Here is a 20,000-nt window from a genome sequence, read left to right on the forward strand (position 1 = left end):
CAGTGTTGATGATAGTGGTTCGGAGCGCGAGGATAGTGTGATTGATGATGTGAGTGTGAATCCAGGCCTTTCTTTGTTTGAGGACCCCCCTCGTACTGGAACTATTTTTGAAGGAAATGCTAAATTGCAAGATAAAGGTAACGTGTCTACAAACCCATTTGTTGTAGAAAAATCTGTCCCAGAGAATGTAGTTCCAGTGCAGCCTGTGTTGTCCCAAGAGGACTATGAATATAGATTAATTTGCAAGAGGATAGAGTTAGTGAAACTTGAGTTTGAGGAGAACGAGAAGGTGCGGAGACATGAACTAGAGATGGCTAAAGTAAATTTGGAGTTGGCTAAATTACAAAATGTTCCTAATAAATTGAGTACTCCTTGTGGTCCATATGTCGATAAATTTAATATAGGGGCAGCTTTGAAGTTAGTCCCTGTATTTGACGAAAAAGATGTGCCGGAATTTTTTAAAGCATTTGAACGGGTAGCTACCAGGTTGTCTTGGCCCGCCGAGATGTGGACAGTCTTAATTCAGTGTAGGCTGGTGGGCAAGGCAATCAGGGTTTATAATTCTTTGGAGGAGAGTGTAGCCCGTGATTATGGTAAAGTAAAGGCGTTGGTCCTCAAGGCTTATGATCTTGTCCCTGAGGCCTATCGTCTAAAATTTAGAAATTTTAGTAAGCATGCTTCTGTTTCATATGTTGAGTTTGCGAGGCTCAAGGAGGAGCAATTTGATAATTGGCTGAAGAGTCGTCAGGTAGTCTCTTTCTCCTCCTTGAGGGAATTAATGTTGATGGAAGAATTTAAGAAGTATTGTAGCAAAGAACTGAGGATATATTTGGAAGAGGTGAAAGCCGTCAGTCTAAGTAAAGCGGCTCAGATTGCCGATGAATTTATTTTAACCCATCGAGCAGGCTCCGGCAATTTTGGGTCTCAGGGTATAGATTTCCAGTCTGCCAAGCCAAATGATGGTAATAATAAATATAATAATGTAGCTAACAACAGGGTAAAGCAGTCAGGTGTTCCAACCTATTATAAGAATGAGAAGACTCAGGGAAATATTTCAAATGGAGAGCCCTCTAGATTCTTCTCCAAAAACAGGGTAGTGTCTGGTAATGTGAGCAAAGGTAATGGGACCTGTTTTTGGTGCAATAAGCCTGGACATTATCAAGCTCAGTGTAACGCCAGGAGGAGGTATCTGGAGAGAAATAATAACAATATTGACAATCCTATATCTGTAATAACAAATAAGTCTATTCCTAACACCCCCAAGGTTGAGAATCCACCGGTAGCGGAAGGTAGCAATGTGAATAGTAGTGATGACAGCAATGTAAAACCAACTGGTAATAGACCTTCATGACTCTATGATAAATATATATGGCCTGGTAGACTGGTTACGAATTCAGGAATTCTAAAGGTAAAATTTTTGCGAGACACAGGGTCAGCTCGTTCTTTAGTATTAAGGGAATCTTTAAATGGTTTAGTTGAATATTCAGGGAATTATGTGATTCTGGGAGGTTTCCCGAATACTGTGGTTTCAGCTCCATTGGTGGAAGTTGAATTATCATTCCCTGGATATAATGAGGTAACAGAGTTGGCTGTGGTGGAGAAACTCCCTATTCCAAATATAGATGGTATTTTAGGAAATGACATGGTAGACCATAGGGGTCTGGAATTATTCCCTATTGTGACTGTGAATGCTTGTCCTGTGACGGTGGTGACTCGGGCCTCCGCTAAGGCAGCTGATTTGATAAATGGTGATGACTTAGATTTAAGTAGTTTAGAAGTAGAGTTAGAAAGGCCCGGGCCAGTAGGTAGTCCTAGTAGTACTAGTAATATCTTGCAACTTGATTGGGACCGTTTAACGTTTATTGAGGCTCAGAAACAAGAGTTTGATTTTGAGTTGGGTGACACAGCCGATTTAACTAAACCGAGGTTTTGTGTAATGAAAGGTTTGTTATATCGAATTAGTCGTCCATCTACACATGATCTGAACAAAACTTCTCGAGTGGAACAAATTGTGGTTCCCTCACAATTTAGGGAGTCTGTTTTGAAGTTGTCACATGATGATTCTTTTTCTGGTCACTTTGGAGTATTTAAGACGTTCAAAAGATTAGCAAAATGTTTTTGGTGGCCAGGATTGAAATCATCAGTAAAACAATTTGTTAGTAATTGCGAGGTTTGTCAGGTGATGGGAAAGCCCAATCAAGTGATCCCTAAAGCACCTCTAAATCCCATTCCTGCAATTGGGGAACCTTTTGTGGAATTGGTTATAGATGTGGTGGGGCCTTTGCCCAGAACAAAGACTGGGTTTACTCATCTCCTGACCATCATGGACCGAGCTTCTAGATTTCCTGAAGCATTCCCAATGAAAAAGATAACTTCCAATGCAGTATTTGAGAAGCTTGTTGAATTTTTCTCCCGATACGGACTTCCTCGTAAAATTCAGACCGACTGTGGGACGAATTTTACGAGTAAGGTATTTAGGGGTAAGTGTGCTGAACTGGCCATTCAGTGCACTACCAGCGTACCTTACCATCCCGAGAGTCAGGGTGTGGTGGAAAGATTCCACCAGACACTTAAATCAGTTTTAAAAAAATACTGCTATGAAAAAGGAGAGGATTGGGAGAAGGGACTTCCCTTTGCTCTCTTTGCCATAAGGAACCATCCAAATGCATCTACAGGTGTAGCTCCCTTTGAGCTGATCTATGGGCACAAAGTACGTGGTCCGTTGGAAATTTTTCATGAATTGTTATCATCTGGGCAGAAAAAGGAACTTAATGTGATGGAATTTGTAGAGAATTTACGGAAAAAGTTAGCCATTGCGTGGAAATTTGCAAGAGAAAATTTGGCTTCCTCCCAAGTAATCATGAAATCAAATTTTGATAAGAAAACCAAGGTGCGATCGTTTGAGCCTGGGGAATTGGTATTGGTGTTGAGTACAGACTCAGACAATTTCCTTGAGCCAAGGTATAAGGGGCCCTGGAAGGTTTTGAGAAAATTGTCTGAAGTGAATTATGAAATTGAAGCCCCCGGGACCAAACGAAAGTGCCGGGTCTTTCATATTAATAGATTAAAATCTTATATTTCAGGTGGTAGGGATCCTTTAGCTATAGTGTGTGAACCTGTGTCTGTAGAAGTAGAGTCTCCAGAGGATAACTTTGAGGACTTGGTTGGTCAGGTATCTTCTGATGCTCTCTTTAATAACGTTCAAAATCTAGAGGTTTTGAAAAGAGAGCTGGACCATCTGGAAGTTACCCAGAAAAGGGACATTATTAATTTAATCTGTTCTTTTCCAGAAATATTTCTTAGTTCGCCAGGTAGGACGAGGTTGCTTCAGCATGATGTGGATGTGGGCAGTGCTTCTCCCGTAAAGCAGAGTCCTTATCGACTAAATCCAGTGAAAAGGGACATAGTCGAGGAGGAAATAAAGTATATGCTGAAACATGACCTCATCCAACCTTCGATAAGTCCTTGGAGCTCTCCGATAGTTTTAGTTAAAAAGTCTGATGGAAAGTACAGAATGTGTGTGGATTACCGTAAAGTTAATGCCAGTACCAAAAATGACTCTTTTCCTTTGCCTCGCATTGACGACTGTCTCGATCAGATAGGGTCTGCAAAATTCATAACCAAGTTGGATTTGCTGAAAGGGTATTGGCAAGTGCCCCTGTCTGATCGAGCCCGGGAAATTTCCGCATTTGTAACTCCCTTTGGGCTTTACGAATGTAAAGTGATGCCCTTTGGGATGAAAAATGCTGCATGCACCTTTCAGAGGCTTATGAACAGAGTCATTTGTGGGTTGAAAGGCACTGAGATTTATATTGATGATTTAGTTGTTCACAGCAATGATTGGCAAACTCATATAGTAAGATTGAGAAAAGTGTTTGAAGCTTTGAGGGATGCCGGTCTTGTTGTGAACTTGGGTAAGTGTGAATTTGGTAAAGCCAAAGTGTGCTATTTGGGTCATGAGGTTGGTTTGGGTCAGGTAGCCCCTAAACAAGCCAATCTCGATGCCATTTTAAATTTGAAGAGGCCGAGTAATGTCAGGGAAGTTCGGAGAGTCCTTGGAATGACGGGTTATTATAGAAGGTTTGTGCGAAACTTCTCGGACATTGCTCAGCCGCTTACTAAGTTATTGGAGAAAGGACAGAAATTTGCGTGGTCTCCTCAATGTGAGGAGTCTTTCATTAAACTCAAGCTGGTGCTGATATCAAACCCAATATTAATATCCCCTGATTTTCAGAAACCTTTCATTATCGCGGTGGATGCTAGTGATGTGGGCATTGGAGGTGTTCTCTTTCAGAGAAATGGGGCTGGAGAGGTACTTCCCGTGTCTTACTTTAGCCGTAAACTATTGGCAGCAGAGAGGCGGTATTCAACTATCGAGAAGGAGGCCTTGGCCTTGGTTCGTACTTTGTTACATTTTAAACCCTATGTGACCAATTTCTCCTTCCCGATAGAGATTTGGACTGACCACAATCCTCTAGTGTTCATAGAAAGGATGAAAGGGTCCAATCAGAGAATTTTGAGATGGGCTTTGCAGTTGCAGGAATTCACTCTGGTTATAAAACATATTAAGGGATCGGAGAACCGCATTCCTGATGCCCTTTCTCGTATGTAATCTTGGCTTTTGTCCCTCCCTCGCCCTTCTCGTGTCTTCATGGGGTTTGTATAAAACTATTTTTCCATAGTAAAATCTAATGGCCAGTATGGGTGTGCGTATGAGTGAGTCCTTATCTTAGAGTTTAGTTTATATGTAGGTTTGGTTAAGTCCGTTGTTTTTGTATGTTCAACCTTAGTAAGGTCTATCAATTTTTTTCCTATTATTTTGCACTCGTTGGAGGTATAGTTTAGCCTTTAATTTAAGAGTCCCATTTTCTGATTTGGTAAGTCTTCTTCGTGAAGCTATGTGTTTTTTTTTTTCTTTTTGGCATATGTATTGTTATATTTATAACTTCTTTTCAGGTTTTGTATTTCCGTAACATTGTTAATTAATTTTCATTTCAGCATTTTTACAGTATTTAATTTTGAAAAAAAAATGTATTCTATGTGAATAATTTTTTTTGTTTTGGGGGAGGAAGGTATTAGGTTAACGTAAAATTATTTCTTTATTTTATTTAAATCAGCCTTGTTTTTCTTTTTAAGTTAAAGTATTTTTGTTGTTTGTTTACTATAGTGTTAATGTAAGTGGCTCTCCGATTGTTGAATAGTGTTTTTGTGCCTCCTCCTCCTCCTTTGTGTATTAGTGGACTATCGTTTTAACGATTGTTTTTTTTTTGCTGTGAGTGTTGATGAACGCTGGGAAGGTGATGAGTGGACATGGTCGACCAGTGAAGGCAGTTCGGGCCTTGACAAGCTCTCACCGACACTATTTCCCGTCTCAGCATTCATGGTGTCTTGGAGGACGACTTTGGCAATTACCTTCGCACTTCTGATGAGTGTTTAGCAGATGCTCTGTCATCTGCGACGGTAGTTTTCTGCTACTTGTTCCCGTCGGAGGATTTGTACGGGAATTGTGTCGACGCTGTTTCCCGACACTGAACCTTGATTTTACTGGCCTTATTCCTCCAGTCCAGCTGTGTACGAGTGTGAGAGCAAACTGGCTCGTGAGGTGATAAGTAGGGAGGCTGACGCCAGGTAAGACAAATTATCGTTCCTTTTGTGTAGGGAAGTGGATTGCCCTTCAGTGCCTGGCGTACAGTTGTACCCTTCAGTATAGCGGCTTGAGGAATTAAGTACGGCCTTGTGTTCAACTCTTCTGTACTTCACTTGAGGTGAAGTTATATATATTATTAATTGTCTAATTCTATATATACGAGTTCTATTGCTATGTTGTGTAACTGTTTACTGTAATTCTGTATTGTTTAGTGTTGTAAGATAGGTAGGAATATTAAGGTTTTCGTTGTTTTCATCTCCTACTTCCTTCTTCCTTTTTATTATTAGGTTATTGACTTTGGCTAGCTGTATTTTGGATCCACCTCGTTATTATTAAGTGTTTTCTCTCTTGGAATTTTCTCATGTTTAGGGCTTAGTGTAGTAGCTTTAGGTTATTTTCTTGTGAGTTCCCGAGAACCATTATTTGTTGTCTTGAATATGTGTAAGTGTATTTAATCTCACAAGGTTGATTTAAGTTATTGTTCTTATTTATAATAAATATTGTTAAGTTTTCTTGGGTCTTTGTTTCCGTCTTTCCTTATCACTGACGTATTTTTACCGACTGCAATCCATGAGAATTTAAGAACCTGCATTACAACCTGGTAGGTTGTAACACTCGCCATTCATTCCTATTTCTAGCACGCTCTCTTGCCTCTCTCACATCTATCCTCCTATCACCCCGAGCTTCCTTCACTCCATCCATCCACCCAAACCTTGGCCTTCCTCTTGTACTTCTCCCATCAACTCTTGCATTCATCACCTTCTTTAGCAGACAGTCATTTTCCAAACCACCTCAACACATTCATATCCACTCTAGCTGCTAACTCATTTCTTACACCCGTTTTCTCTCTCACCACTTCGTTCCTAACTCTATCTACTCGAGATACACCAGCCATACTCCTTAGACACTTCATCTCAACCACATTCAATTTTTGTCTCTCCATCACTTTCATTCCCCATAACTCCGATCCATACATCACAGTTGGTACAATCACTTTCTCATATAGAACTCTCTTTGCATTCATGCCCAACCCTCTATTTTTTACTACTCCCTTAACTGCCCCCAACACTTTGCAACCTTCATTCACTCTCTGACGTACATCTGCTTCCACTCCACCATTTGCTGCAGCAACAGACCCCAAGTACTTAAACTGATTCACCTCCTCAAGTAACTTTCCATTCAACATGACATTCAACCTTGCACCACCTTCCCTTCTCGTACATCTCATAACCTTACTCTTAGCCACATTAACTCTCAACTTCCTTCTCTCACACACTCTTCCAAATTTTGTCACTAATCGGCCAAGCTTCTCTTCTGTGTCTTCAACCAGTACAGTATCATCCGCAAACAAAAAACTGATTTACCTCCCATTCATGGTCATTCTCGTCTACCAGTTTTAATCCTCGTCCAAGCACTCGAGCATTCACCTCTCTCACCACTCCATCAACATACAAGTTAAACAACCACGGCGACATCCCATATCCCTGTCTCAGCCCCACTCTGACCCAATCCCTGACCCCACCTCAGGTCAGCTGCCCTCTTTGCCTCATGTACCTTGCGCTTTACTTCCACATTTTTCTCTTTATATTTTTCATACTTCTCTATACTATTACTCTGCAGCCATTCTTCAAAAGCCCTCTTTTTCTCTTCCACTTTTACCTTCACTTCTTCATTCCACCATTCACTGCTCTTCCTCATGCTGCCTCCAACAACCTTCTTGCCACACACATCACTTCCAATCCCAACAAAATTTTCTTTTACTAACTTCCACTCCTCCTCTAAATTGTCAGTTTCTCTTACTTTCACTTCGTCATATGTCATTTTCAACCTTTCCTGATATTTACTTTTTACCCCCGGTTTTATTAGCTCTTCAACCCTCACTAACACACTTTTACATCCACCTACTCTATTCCCCCACTCTTTTGCTACAACTAATTTTCCTTCCACCAAAAAATAATCCGACATACCGTTATCCATACAAGGAAAGTTTGGAAAATTAAGTTATTCAGTAACATTTAGTTTTCATAGGCCAATCATGATATATATATATATATATATATATATATATATATATATATATATAAATGAATATATATATATATATATATATATATATATATATATATATATATATATATACATATATGTATATATATACCAAGGTACTTCCCCCAATTTTGGAAGGTAGCCGACATCAACAAATGAAACAAAACAAAAAAAGTGGACCTCTACTCTCTACGTTCCTCCCAGCCTAACAAAGGACTCAACCGAGTTCAGCTGGTACTGCTAGGGTGCCACAGCCCACCCTCCCACATTATCCACCACAGATGAAGCTTCATAATGCTGAATCCCCTACTGCTGCTACCTCCGCGGTCATCTAATGCATCGGAGGAAGCAGCAGGGCCTACCGGAACTGCGTCACAATCGCTCGCCATTCATTCCTATTTCTAGCACGCTCTCTTGCCTCTCTCACATCTATCCTCCTATCACCCCGAGCTTCCTTCACTCCATCCATCCACCCAAACCTTGGCCTTCCTCTTGTACTTCTCCCATCAACACTTGAATTCATCACCTTCTTTAGCAGACAGTCATTTTCCATTCTCTCAACATGGCCAAACCACCTCAACACATTCATATCCACTCTAGCTGCTAACTCATTTCTTACACCCGTTCTCTCTCTCACCACTTCGTTCCTAACCCTATCTACTCGAGATACACCAGCCATACTCCTTAGACACTTCATCTCAACCACATTCACTTTCTGTCTCTCCATCACTTTCATTCCCCACAACTCCGATCCATACATCACAGTTGGTACAATCACTTTCTCATATAGAACTCTCTTTGCATTCATGCCCAACCCTCTATTTTTTACTACTCCCTTAACTGCCCCCAACACTTTGCAACCTTCATTCACTCTCTGACGTACATCTGCTTCCACTCCACCATTTGCTGCAACAACAGACCCCAAGTACTTAAACTGATCCACCTCCTCAAGTAACTCTCCATTCAACATGACATTCAACCTTGCACCACCTTCCCTTCTCGTACATCTCATAACCTTACTCTTAGCCACATTAACTCTCAACTTCCTTCTCTCACACACTCTTCCAAATTCTGTCACTAATCGGCCAAGCTTCTCTTCTGTGTCTTCAACCAGTACAGCATCATCCGCAAACAAAAACTGATTTACCTCCCATTCATGGTCATTCTCGTCTACCAGTTTTAATCCTCGTCCAAGCACTCGAGCATTCACCTCTCTCACCACTCCATCAACATACAAGTTAAACAACCACGGCGACATCCCACATCCCTGTCTCAGCCCCACTCTGACCCAATCCCTGACCCCACCTCAGGTCAGCTGCCCTCTTTGCCTCATGTACCTTGCGCTTTACTTCCACATTTTTCTCTTTATATTTTTCATACTTCTCTATACTATTACTCTGCAGCCATTCTTCAAAAGCCCTCTTTTTCTCTTCCACTTTTACCTTCACTCCTTCATTCCACCATTCACTGCCCTTCCTCATGCTGCCTCCAACAACCTTCTTGCCACACACATCACTTGCAATCCCAACAAAATTTTCTTTTACTAACTTCCACTCCTCCTCTAAATTGCCAGTTTCTCTTACTTTCACTTCGTCATATGTCATTTTCAACCTTTCCTGATATTTACTTTTTACCCCCGGTTTTATTAGCTCTTCAACCCTCACTAACACACTTTTACATCCACCTACTCTATTCCCCCACTCTTTTGCTACAACTAATTTTCCTTCCACCAAAAAATAATCCGACATACCGTTATCCATACCCCTAGACACGTGCACGTCTTTCAATCTTCCAAACATTCTTTTAGTTATCAACACATAATCCATTAATGCCCTTTCTACTACTCTTACATTTCCCACTCTTACCCATGTATACTTATTTTTATCTTTCTTTTTGAAAAAGCTATTACTTATCACCATCTCTTGCTCAACACACATATCTACCAGTCTCTCACCACTCTCATTTTCACCTGGTACGCCATACTTCCCAATGACACCTTCTACCTCTCCAGCGCCCACTCTAGCATTTAAGTCACCCATGACAACTACATAATTCCTTTTACCCAGTCCTTCTACACACCTAGTTAATTCATTCCAGAACTCATTCCGCTCTTCTTCACTTTTCTCACTACCTGGTCCATACGCACTGACAAACGCCCAACATTCCCTACCCAACCTAACCCTTACCCACATTAACCTAGATGATATCTCCCTCCATTCCACTACTTTACCTGTCATCCATTCACTCAGCAATAAAGCCACACCCTCTCTCGCTCTTCCCCTTTCAATCCCAGACACTCTACCAGACATTTCACCAAACATCACTTCACCCTTTTCTTTTATCTTTGTCTCACACAAGGCCAATACATCCATCCTTCTATTCCTAAACATACTTCCAATTTCACATCTTTTACTCTCTATCCTACTACATCTACGCACATTCAAACACCCCAAAACTAGAGTGCGGGGAGCAGTCACTCTCCCCCCAGCTCCATCTCTTTGTCGATGTCTCACAGGATGTAGATACAGGAGAGGGGGTTCCCAGCCCCCTCGTCCAGTCCCTTTTAGTCGCCTCTTACGACAAGCAGGGATAACGTTGGCATTATTCTAATTGTTTTTATGCCCCCGTAGCCACAGGGGGCATATATATATATATAAATATATATATATATATATATATATATATATATATATATATATATATATATTTATATATATATACACACATATATACATATACATATATACATATATATATATACATATATATATATATATATATATATGTATATATATATATATATATATATATATATATACATATATATGTATATATATATGTAAATATATATATATATATATATATATATATATATATATGTGTGTGTGTGTGTGTGTCTGTGTGTGTGTGTGTGTGTAATAATTATAATCATCATTATTATTATTATTATTGTCATTATTATTATTATTATTATTATTATTATTATTATCATTATTATTATTAAGCTATCTATAAAAATTTCAGCTCTTTATGAATGCAGTTACTGATCATAACTTTAATGAGCAAGTTACCCATCAAATCTCAACGCAGCCGTAATAACGGAGTTACCCTTATAATCTGTTTTCTGCCTACGAAGCCCCGTCCCAATCTGCAAACCTGTTTGGGAAAAAAAATTTCGCGACCTGGCAGGTTAAGTAGATCTTTAGACCTGGTAAACAGAGCGACTTACTAGGAAGAGAGCGAGATCACTTGTTGTTGTTGGGGTATTAAAGCCAACACTTGTTGTTGGCACGGGCCTTTCCCTTGGTTGGCCCGTAGAGCGAGATCACCTCTTACAGTTCCTTATATATCGTCGTCCTGGGCGTGTCAAGCTATCCTTAATCACGTGACTTTTCACCGGCTTCCACGCCTCGCTCGTCTAGGTTCCGTGAGTCATTCAAGAACGGATCCTGTCGTAGGGGAGTTGTTTACGGGAAAGATCCAGCGGAATTAACTGAAAACATCCTACCTAACTTCTCGTTCACTCTCATGTCTCTCCACAATTCTTTCTATATCTTTACAATTACTACTAACTGCATTTGTCTCTCTATTTCTTATTAATTAATAAAACTCACGAAGAAAGGCATTAATAACATACATAAACCTTCTGCATATGAAATTTATCCAAAAATAAGCATGTGTCTGACACTTATTCCAACATCTGTCAAATGTTTTCAGAAACTGTACAAGTTTCCCAACTTCCAATCTGAAATTATGAAATACGGACTATCACATAAACCATTCTATGCATTATAGGTTTGCTTGCTGTGAGCGATCAGATGAAAATCTCCCACCATTACCAATCTGCAGTGGCTAGAACATATTGGATAGCTATCTTAGTCAGGTCACCCATACTAGTTTGGTTTGCCACACTAGTTTGGTTTGCTGTGAGCGATCAGACAAAATCTCCCACCATCACCAATCTGCAGATTAATATGGACTTTAGATTCATTTTATGTATGAGGTTCTACAAAAATTATAATTGAATATTTTAAAAATATATTCTATATAAAACTAAAAATTGGAAATTTAAGTTATTACAAATTTAAAAAATCCTTAGATTAAGAAGAGGATAATTGTTGATTATTTACTTATATATAAATATATATATATATATATATATATATATATATATATATATATATATATATATATGTATATATATATATGTGTGTGTGTGTATATACATACATATATATATATATATATATATATATATATATATACAGTATATATATATATATATATATATATATATATATATATATATATATATATATATATATATATATATACATATATATATACATGCATAAACATTCAGACGCATAAGCAGGCACATACACCACCACAGAGATTACCCATATTGCTTTCATCTTGAAGGGAGTGTATGACTAGAATCCCATTGAATGTTAAGTGTTGGCCTTTAAGTGGCGATGCTTACAGTTTCAGCTGTCATGAGCTGGCCTTCGTTCCTCTCCTTCTGAACAATGTGTGTTCCATCAAATCATTCTGTATGAGAGGGTTTCTCGTCGGAGATATCAATATAATGTTCATTTATTGACCCCAATTTCTGTGGACTTGCGTACGTCTTCAGGGTGTCGTGATTCACATATTTCCTCTGGGTAAACCAACACTATATTGATGTCCACGACCAGAAACCCTCTCATACGGAATGATTTGATGGAAAACACATTGTTCAGAAGGAGAGGAACTACGGCCAGCTCATAATAGATAGAGCTGTAAGCATCGCCATTTGAAGGCCAACACTTAACCATCAATGGGATTCTAATTATATGCTCCCTTCTACCAGAAAGCCATGTGTGTCTGAATATGTCATATATATATATATATATATATATATATATATATATATATATATATATATATATATATATATATATACATATATGTATATATATACATATATATATATATATATAAATATATATATAAATATATAAAAAATAATCAATTCATACATACCACTAGCAAAGTGACATACATAAGGGTTTCGCTCTGAACAAAGAGCTCATCAGGTGGGTTTTGCCCACATCCAATATTGCAGGCTTGGTTCTCAGGACCCTTCTTCCTTCCCTCTTTTTTTTATTTCCTTTTCATCTCAATTAATAATTCATCAGTACTTCATAAATGTATTATGACATTTCATGACTTATATTTGAGTCGGAAGAATAAGGGAAGCAATTTGAAACCTACTTCAGTTTTCTGGGCATTGAACTTACGGGTTTTCCTGCCACGCCAGAGGTTGCCCTTCTTACTGAAATAGCTTTCGACTAACTTCCCTCACTACAGCTAGCCTATTAGAGGTCAGTCATGGCTTGTATTTGAGTTGGATTACTTAGAGAAGCAATTTAAAACCTATTTCAGTTTTCTGGGCATTGAACTTACGGGTTTTTCCGTCGCGCCAGAGGTTGCCCTTCCTACTGAAATAGCTTTCGGCCAACTTCCCTTACTACAGCTAGCCTATTAGGGGTCAGTAATGACTTGTATTTGAGTTGGATTACTTAGAGAAGCAATTTGAAACCTATTTCAGTTTTTTGGGCATTGAACTTACGGGTTTTTCCGCAGCGCCAGAGGTCGCCCTTCCTACTGAAATAGTTTTTGGCCAACTTCCTTCACTACAGCTAGCCTATTAGGGGTCAGTCATGACTTGTATTTGAATTGGATTGCTTAGAGAAGCAATTTGAAACCTACTTCAGTTTTTTGGGCATTGAACTTACGGGTTTTTCCGCCACGCCAGAGGTTGCCCTTCCTACTGAAATAGCTTTTGGGCAACTTCCCTCGCTACAGCTAGCCTATTAGGGGTCAGTCATGACTTGTATTTGAGTTGGATTACTTACAGAATCAATTTGAAACCTACTTCAGTTTTCTGGGCATTGAACTTACGGGTTTTTCCGCCGCGCCAGAGGTTGCCCTTCCTACTGAAATAGCTTTCGGCCAACTTCCCTCACTACAGCTAGCCTATTAGGGGTCAGTCATGACTTGTATTTGAGTTGGATTACTTAGAGAAGCAATTTGATACCTACTTCAGTTTTCTGGGCATTGAACTTACGGGTTTTTCCGCAGCGCCAGAGGTTGCCCTTCCTACTGAAATAGCTTTCGGCCAACTTCCCTCACTACGGATAGCCTATTAGGGGTCAGTCATGACTTGTATTTGAGTTGGATTACTTAGAGAAGCAATTTGAAACCTACTTCAGTTTTCTGGGCATTGAACTTACAGGGTTTTTCTGCCGCGCTAGAGGTTGCCCTTCCTACTGAAATAGCTTTTGGCCAACTTCCCTCACTACAGCTGGCCTATTAGGGGTAGGTCATAGCTTGTATTTGAGTTGGATTACTTAGAGAAGCAATTTGAAACCTACTTCAGTTTTCTGGGCATTGAACTTACAGGGTTTTTCTGCCGCGCTAGAGGTTGCCCTTCCTACTGAAATAGCTTTTGGCCAACTTCCCTCACTACAGCTGGCCTATTAGGGGTAGGTCATAGCTTGTATTTGAGTTGGATTAATTAGAGAAGCAATTTGAAACCTACTTCAGTTTTCTGGGCATTGAACTTACGAGTTTTTCCGCCGCGCCTGAGGTTGCCCTTCCTACTGAAATAGCTTTCGGCCAACTTCCCTCACTACAGCTAGCCTATTAGGGGTCAGTCATGACTTGTATTTGAGTTGGATTACTTAGAGAAGCAATTTGAAACCTACTTCAGTTTTCTGGGCATTGAACTTACGGGCTTTTCCGCTGCGCCAGAGGTTGCCCTTCCTACTGAAATAGCTTTCGACCAACTTCCCTTGCTACAGCTAGCCTATTAGGGGTCAGTCATGACTTGTATTTGAGTTGGATTACTTACAGAAGCAATTTGAAACCTACTTCAGTTTTCTGGGCATTGAACTTACGGGTTTTTCCGCGGCGCCAGAGGTTGCCCTTCCTACTGAAATAGCTTTCGGCCAACTTCCCTCACTACAGCTAGCCTATTAGGGGTCAGTCATGACTTGTATTTGAGTGGGATTACTTAGAGAGGCAATTTGAAACCTACTTCAGTTTTCTGGGCATTGAACTTATGTGTTTTTCCGCCGCGCCAGAGGTTGCCCATCTTTCTGAAATAGCTTTCGGCCAACTCCCCTCACTCCAGCTAGCCTATTAGTGGTGTCATGACTTGTATATGAGTCGGATTACTTAGAGAAGCAATTTGAAACCTACTTCAGTTTTCTGGGCATTGAACTTACGGATTTTTCCGCCGCGCCAGAGGTTGCCCTTTCTTCTGAAATAGCTTTCGGCCAACTCCCCTTACTCCAGCTAGCCTATTAGAGGTCAGTCATGAAATGTATATGAGTTGGATTACTTAGAGAAGCAATTTGAAATCTACTTCAACATTTTGGGCATTGAACTTACTGGTTTTTCCGCCGCGCCAGAGGTTGCCCTTTCTTTCTGAAATAGCTTTCGGCCAACTTCCCTCACTCCAGCTAGCCTATTAGTGGTCAGTCATGACTTGTATTTAAGCCGTTTTACTTAGAGAAGGAATTTGAAACCTACTTCTGTATTTTGGGCAATGAACTTACGGGTTTTTCCAGCCGCCAGAGGTTGCCCTTCCTTCTGAAATAGCTTTCGGTCAACTTCCCTCACTCCAGCTAGCCTATTAGTAGTCAGTCATGACTGATGACATTTGAAATTCAGTGGTGAAGCCAAGGGCCATTGTTTTGCCAGGCGGTGAAGCCAAGCGTCATATCTAGGCCGGGCGGTGAAGCCAAGCAGGCCAGGCGGTGAAGCCAAGCGCCATTGTTGTGCCGAGCGGTAAAGCCAAGCGGGCCAGGCGGTGAAGCCAAGCGCCATTGTAATCCGGGCGGTGAAGCCAAGCGGGCCCGGCGGTGAAGCCAAGCGCCATTGTAAGCCGTGCGGGGAAGCCAAGCAGGCCAGGCGGTGAAGCCAAGCAGGCCAGGCGGTGAAGCCAAGCAGGCCAGGCGGTGAAGCCAAGCAGGCCAGGCGGTGAAGCCAAGCACAATTGTTGGCCCGGGCGATGAAGCCAAGCGGGCCAGGCGGTGAAGCCAAGCGCCATTGTTTTGCTGGGCGGTAAAGCCAAGCAGGCCAGGTTGTGAAGCCAAGCGCCATTGTTGGGCCGGGCGGTGAAGCCAAGCGGGCCAGGCGGTGAAGCCAAGTGGGCCAGGCGGTGAAGCCAAGCGCCAGTGTTTTGCTGGGAGGTAAAGCCAAGCGGGCCAGGTGGTGAAGCCAAGCGCCATTGTAAGCTGGGCAGTGAAGCCAAGCAAGCCAGGCAGTGAAGTCAAGTGCCATTGTTTTACCGGGCGGTGAAGCTAAGCGCCATTGTAGGCCAGGTGTTGAAGCCAAGCACCATTGTTTTGCCGGGCGGTGAAACCAAGCACCATTGTTTTGCCGGGCGTTGAAGCCAAGCAGGCCAGGCAGTGAAACCAAGCGCCATTGTAAGCCGGGCACTGAAGCCAAGCGGGCCAGGCGGTGAAGCCAAGCGGGCCAGGCGGTGAAGCCAAGCGGGCCAGGCGGTGAAGCCAAGCGGGCCAGGCGGTGAAGCCAAGCACCATTGTTGGGTTGGGCTGTGAAGCCAAGCGCCATTGTAGGCCCGGCGGTGAAGCCAAGCGCCATTGTAGGCCAGGCGGTGAAGCTAAGCGCCATTGTTGGGCCGGGGGTGAAGCCAAGCTTCATGTTTGGGCCGGGCGGTTAAGCTAAGTGATCCGTGCGGTGAAGCCAAGCGGGCCAGGCGGTGAAGCCAAGCGTCATATCTAGGCCGGGCGGTGAAGCCAAGCAGGCCAGGCGGTGAAGCCAAGCGCCATTGTTGTGCCCAGCGGTAAAGCCAAGCGGGCCAGGCGGTGAAGCCAAGCGCCATTGTAAGCCGGGCAGTGAAGCCAAGCGGGCCAGGCGGTGAAGCCAAGCGCCATTGTAAGCCGGGCGGGGAAGCCAAGCAGGCCAGGCGATGAAGCCAAGCAGGCCAGGCGGTGAAGCCAAGCACCATTGTTGGCCCGGGCGATGAAGCCAAGTGGGCCAGGCGGTGAAGCTAAGCTCCATTGTTGGGCCGGGGGTGAAGCCAAGCTTCATGTTTTGGCCGGGCGGTTAAGCTAAGTGATCCGTGCGGTGAAGCCAAGCGCCATTGTAGGCGAGGCAGTGAAGCCAAGCGTCATTTTCCCCACCCAAACAGGACGCGCTCATTCATCATTATACAGTTGTTCTTCACCTGCGTAGCCAGTCCTTAAGCCTAAAAGAAAAAAAAAAGAAAATCAATTTACCAATTCTAAGCGCTATTGTTGGGCCAGGCGGTGAAGCCAAGCGGGCCAGGCGATGAAGCCAAGCGGGCCAGGCGATGAAGCCAAGCGCCATTGTTGTGCCGGGTGATGAAGCCAAGCGGGCCAGGCAATGAAGCCAAGCGCCATTGTTGTGCCGGGTGATGAAGCCAAGCGGGCCAGGCACTGAAGCCAAGCGCCATTGTTGGGCCGGGCAGTGAAGCCAAGCGGGCCAGGTGGTGAAGCCAAGCGCCATTTTAGGCCAGGCGGTGAAGCCAAGTGCCATTGTAGGCTGGGCGGTAAAGCCAAGCGCCATTGAAGGCCGGGTGGTGAAGCCAAGCGTCATTGTTGGGCTGGTCGGCGAAGCCAAGTGGGCAGTACAGTGAAGCCAAGCGTCAATTTTTGGACGGTTAATGAAGCCAAGCGTCATTTTACCCACTCAAACAAGACACGCTCATTCATCATTATCAGCGTTTCTTCACCTGCTTAGCCAGTCCTTAAGCCTAAAAAAGAACCTTAAACCTAAAAAAAAAAACCTTGAGCCTAAAAAAAAAAAAAATCAATTTAACAATCCTAAGCGCTATTGTTGGGCCAGGCTGTGAAGCCAAGCGGGCCAGGCTGTGAAGCCAAGCGGGCCAGGCGATGAAGCCTAGCGCCATTGTTGTGCCGGGCGATGAAGCCAAGCGGGCCAGGCGGTGAGGCCAAGCGCCATTGTTGTGCCGGGCGATGAATCCAAGCGGGCCAGGCGGTGAAGCCAAGCGCCATTGTTGGGCCGGGCAGTGAAGCCAAGTTGGCCAGGTGGTGAAGCCAAGCGCCATTTTAGGCCAGGCGGTGAAGCCAAGTGCCATTGTAGGCCGAGCGGTGAAGCCAAGCGGGCCAGGCGATGAAGCCAAGCGCCATTGTTGTGCCGGTCGATGAAGCCAAGCGGACCAGCAATGAAGCCAAGCGCCATTGTTGTGCCGGGCGATGAAGCCAAGCGGGCCAGAAAATGAAGCCAAGCGCCATTGTTGTGCCAGGCGATAAAGCCAAGCGGGCCAGGCGGTGAAGCCAAGCGCCATTTTAGGCCAGGCGGTGAAGCCAAGTGCCATTTTAGGCCAGGCAGTGAAGCCAAGTGCCATTGTAGGCCGGGCGGTGAAGCCAAGCGTCATTTTACCCACTCAAACAAACCCCGCTCATTCATCATTATCAGGGTTTCTTCACCTGCATAGCCAGTCCTTAAGCCTAAAAAAGAACCTTAAACCTAACCTAAAAAAGAACCTTAAACCTAAAAAAAAAACCTTAAGCCTAAAAAAAAAATCTTAAGCCTAAAAAAAACCTTAAGCCTGAAAAAAAACCCTTAAGCCTAAAAAAAACCTCAAGCCTAAAAAAACGTTAAGCCTAAATAATAAACTTTAAGCCTAAGAAAGACCTTAAACCTAAAACAAAACCTTAAGCTTAAAAATAAAAACATTAAGCCTAAAAAAAATGAAGAATTTTGTGAGGGCATCAGCTCACCAATTGTAAGGACCAAAACTTACTCTGCTCATCCCAGTTCTTCAACCTTCATCAGCAGCCATTTGATATCAGAACACCTTTCCAGACTGACCTGCTCCGAAGAGGCGCAGCTTCCTTCACTAGCTGATTATCTTGGTCCAACCTATAAGGACAAGACTGGCTACTAGAAGAAGCCTAGCTCGTTCCCTCTGCAGAGCCGGTCTTCTAGATTATTTCCCCTGAACCACCCGAAGGTTGATATCATAAAGAATAGATCTAGATATCCAACCATTTGCACACTTGACAAACGGCTTGTACTCGTCCATCAAGGTACAGAGCATACTAGAATCAGCGGGGTTTCTTCCTTCAGTAGGCCATTGTCCTCCAGGTTATTCCAAGAGTTGTAATTTAAGCTGGATAGTTAAGCCTTGCATCCTCCAAGCTGGTCAGTCCTTCCAAGTATCCTCCCTCTAGCTGTCTGTCAGTCAGTCAGTCCTTAGATCCCGATGGGGGGGAGGGGATCTCCTTCCTGTGGATGTGGTATCTCGAACTCGTCCTGGTTGGATTGAGCACAATTATCTGAAGGTTTGGTCCTGGCAAAACTCGACTGAATCTCCTTTCCCTCACAAAATAAACTGAAATTAAACTTTTTTTTTTTTTTTGGGGGGGGGGGGTTTAATTTGCTTTTCTTTTTAGGGGTTTTTAATTTTTAGATTTTTTTTTTTTTTAATTTTTTTTTAATTTTTTTTTTCTATTTTTTTTATTATTTTTTTTTTTTCATCTTTTTTATCCATTTGCTGACCGAAGTATTTAAGTACCAGTGAGACTCCTCAGAAGCCATTCGATATGATCAGCTGCTAATTGAACCTGCTTAATGGTACCACTGATGGTGATTAAATTACTATATTCGTGCCTTCGTGGCATATCTATTAAGCTAACTCCACTCTGCCGGGTGATTTCCATCAGCGTCCTTCCTTCCACTCCATATATGGCTCTGTGGAACTTCCTCAGGACATTCAAGTCGACAGCCACGTACCCGTTGAGGCCATAGTCCCTTGTGGTGGTGGCTCTAACCTTTTCACCTTGGAAGGTGATGTGACTACTGTCGGATGAGGAGATGACCCCTTTGGGCTTCTTGGGTTCCAGGTCAAATACGATAGGTTTTCGAGTAGTTTTCTTTGCAATCTTTTCTTCCTTTTTCTTCTCCTCCTCCTCCTCCTTCTCCTCGTCCCTGGAAGTTTCCTTTTGGAGCTTTTGCTCTTCCTGGCGGTTGTTGGTGTCACCGAGAGCGCCTTTCTCAGCCTTACGTCCGTTGGCATCCTGGTCCTCTGCCTCGACTACTTTTTCCTCACTTTTATTGTCTCTGACATCCTTTTGGACATCTTCTTTCTGACCATCCTTAACATCCATCTCGGTCGAGATTTCTAAACTTGTCTTGTTAAGTTTCACTTTCCTGATTCCAGGTCTGTTTCCTTTCTTCTTATCTCCCCCTTCAAGTTCCTCTTTGAGTGAAGTCATTTGTCGCAAGCAGCTCGTCCTTCAGA

At 42.6% G+C, this 20,000-nt stretch overlaps 1 protein-coding gene across 1 annotated transcript in view; it reads right to left on the reverse strand.

The window, feature by feature from the left end:
- Positions 1–19,974, reverse strand: part of LOC137623433 (nucleolar protein 58-like) — a 46,323-nt gene extending 26,349 nt beyond the window's left edge. Inside the window, exon 1 of the mRNA XM_068354267.1 lies at positions 19,531–19,974. Within this exon, the coding sequence (XP_068210368.1) occupies positions 19,531–19,974 (444 nt within the window). The remainder of the gene's footprint in view (positions 1–19,530) is intronic.
- Between the last annotated feature and the right edge of the window lie 26 nt (positions 19,975–20,000).

Source organism: Palaemon carinicauda, chromosome 30, assembly GCF_036898095.1.
Source record: "Palaemon carinicauda isolate YSFRI2023 chromosome 30, ASM3689809v2, whole genome shotgun sequence".
Lineage (NCBI taxonomy): Eukaryota > Metazoa > Arthropoda > Malacostraca > Decapoda > Palaemonidae > Palaemon > Palaemon carinicauda.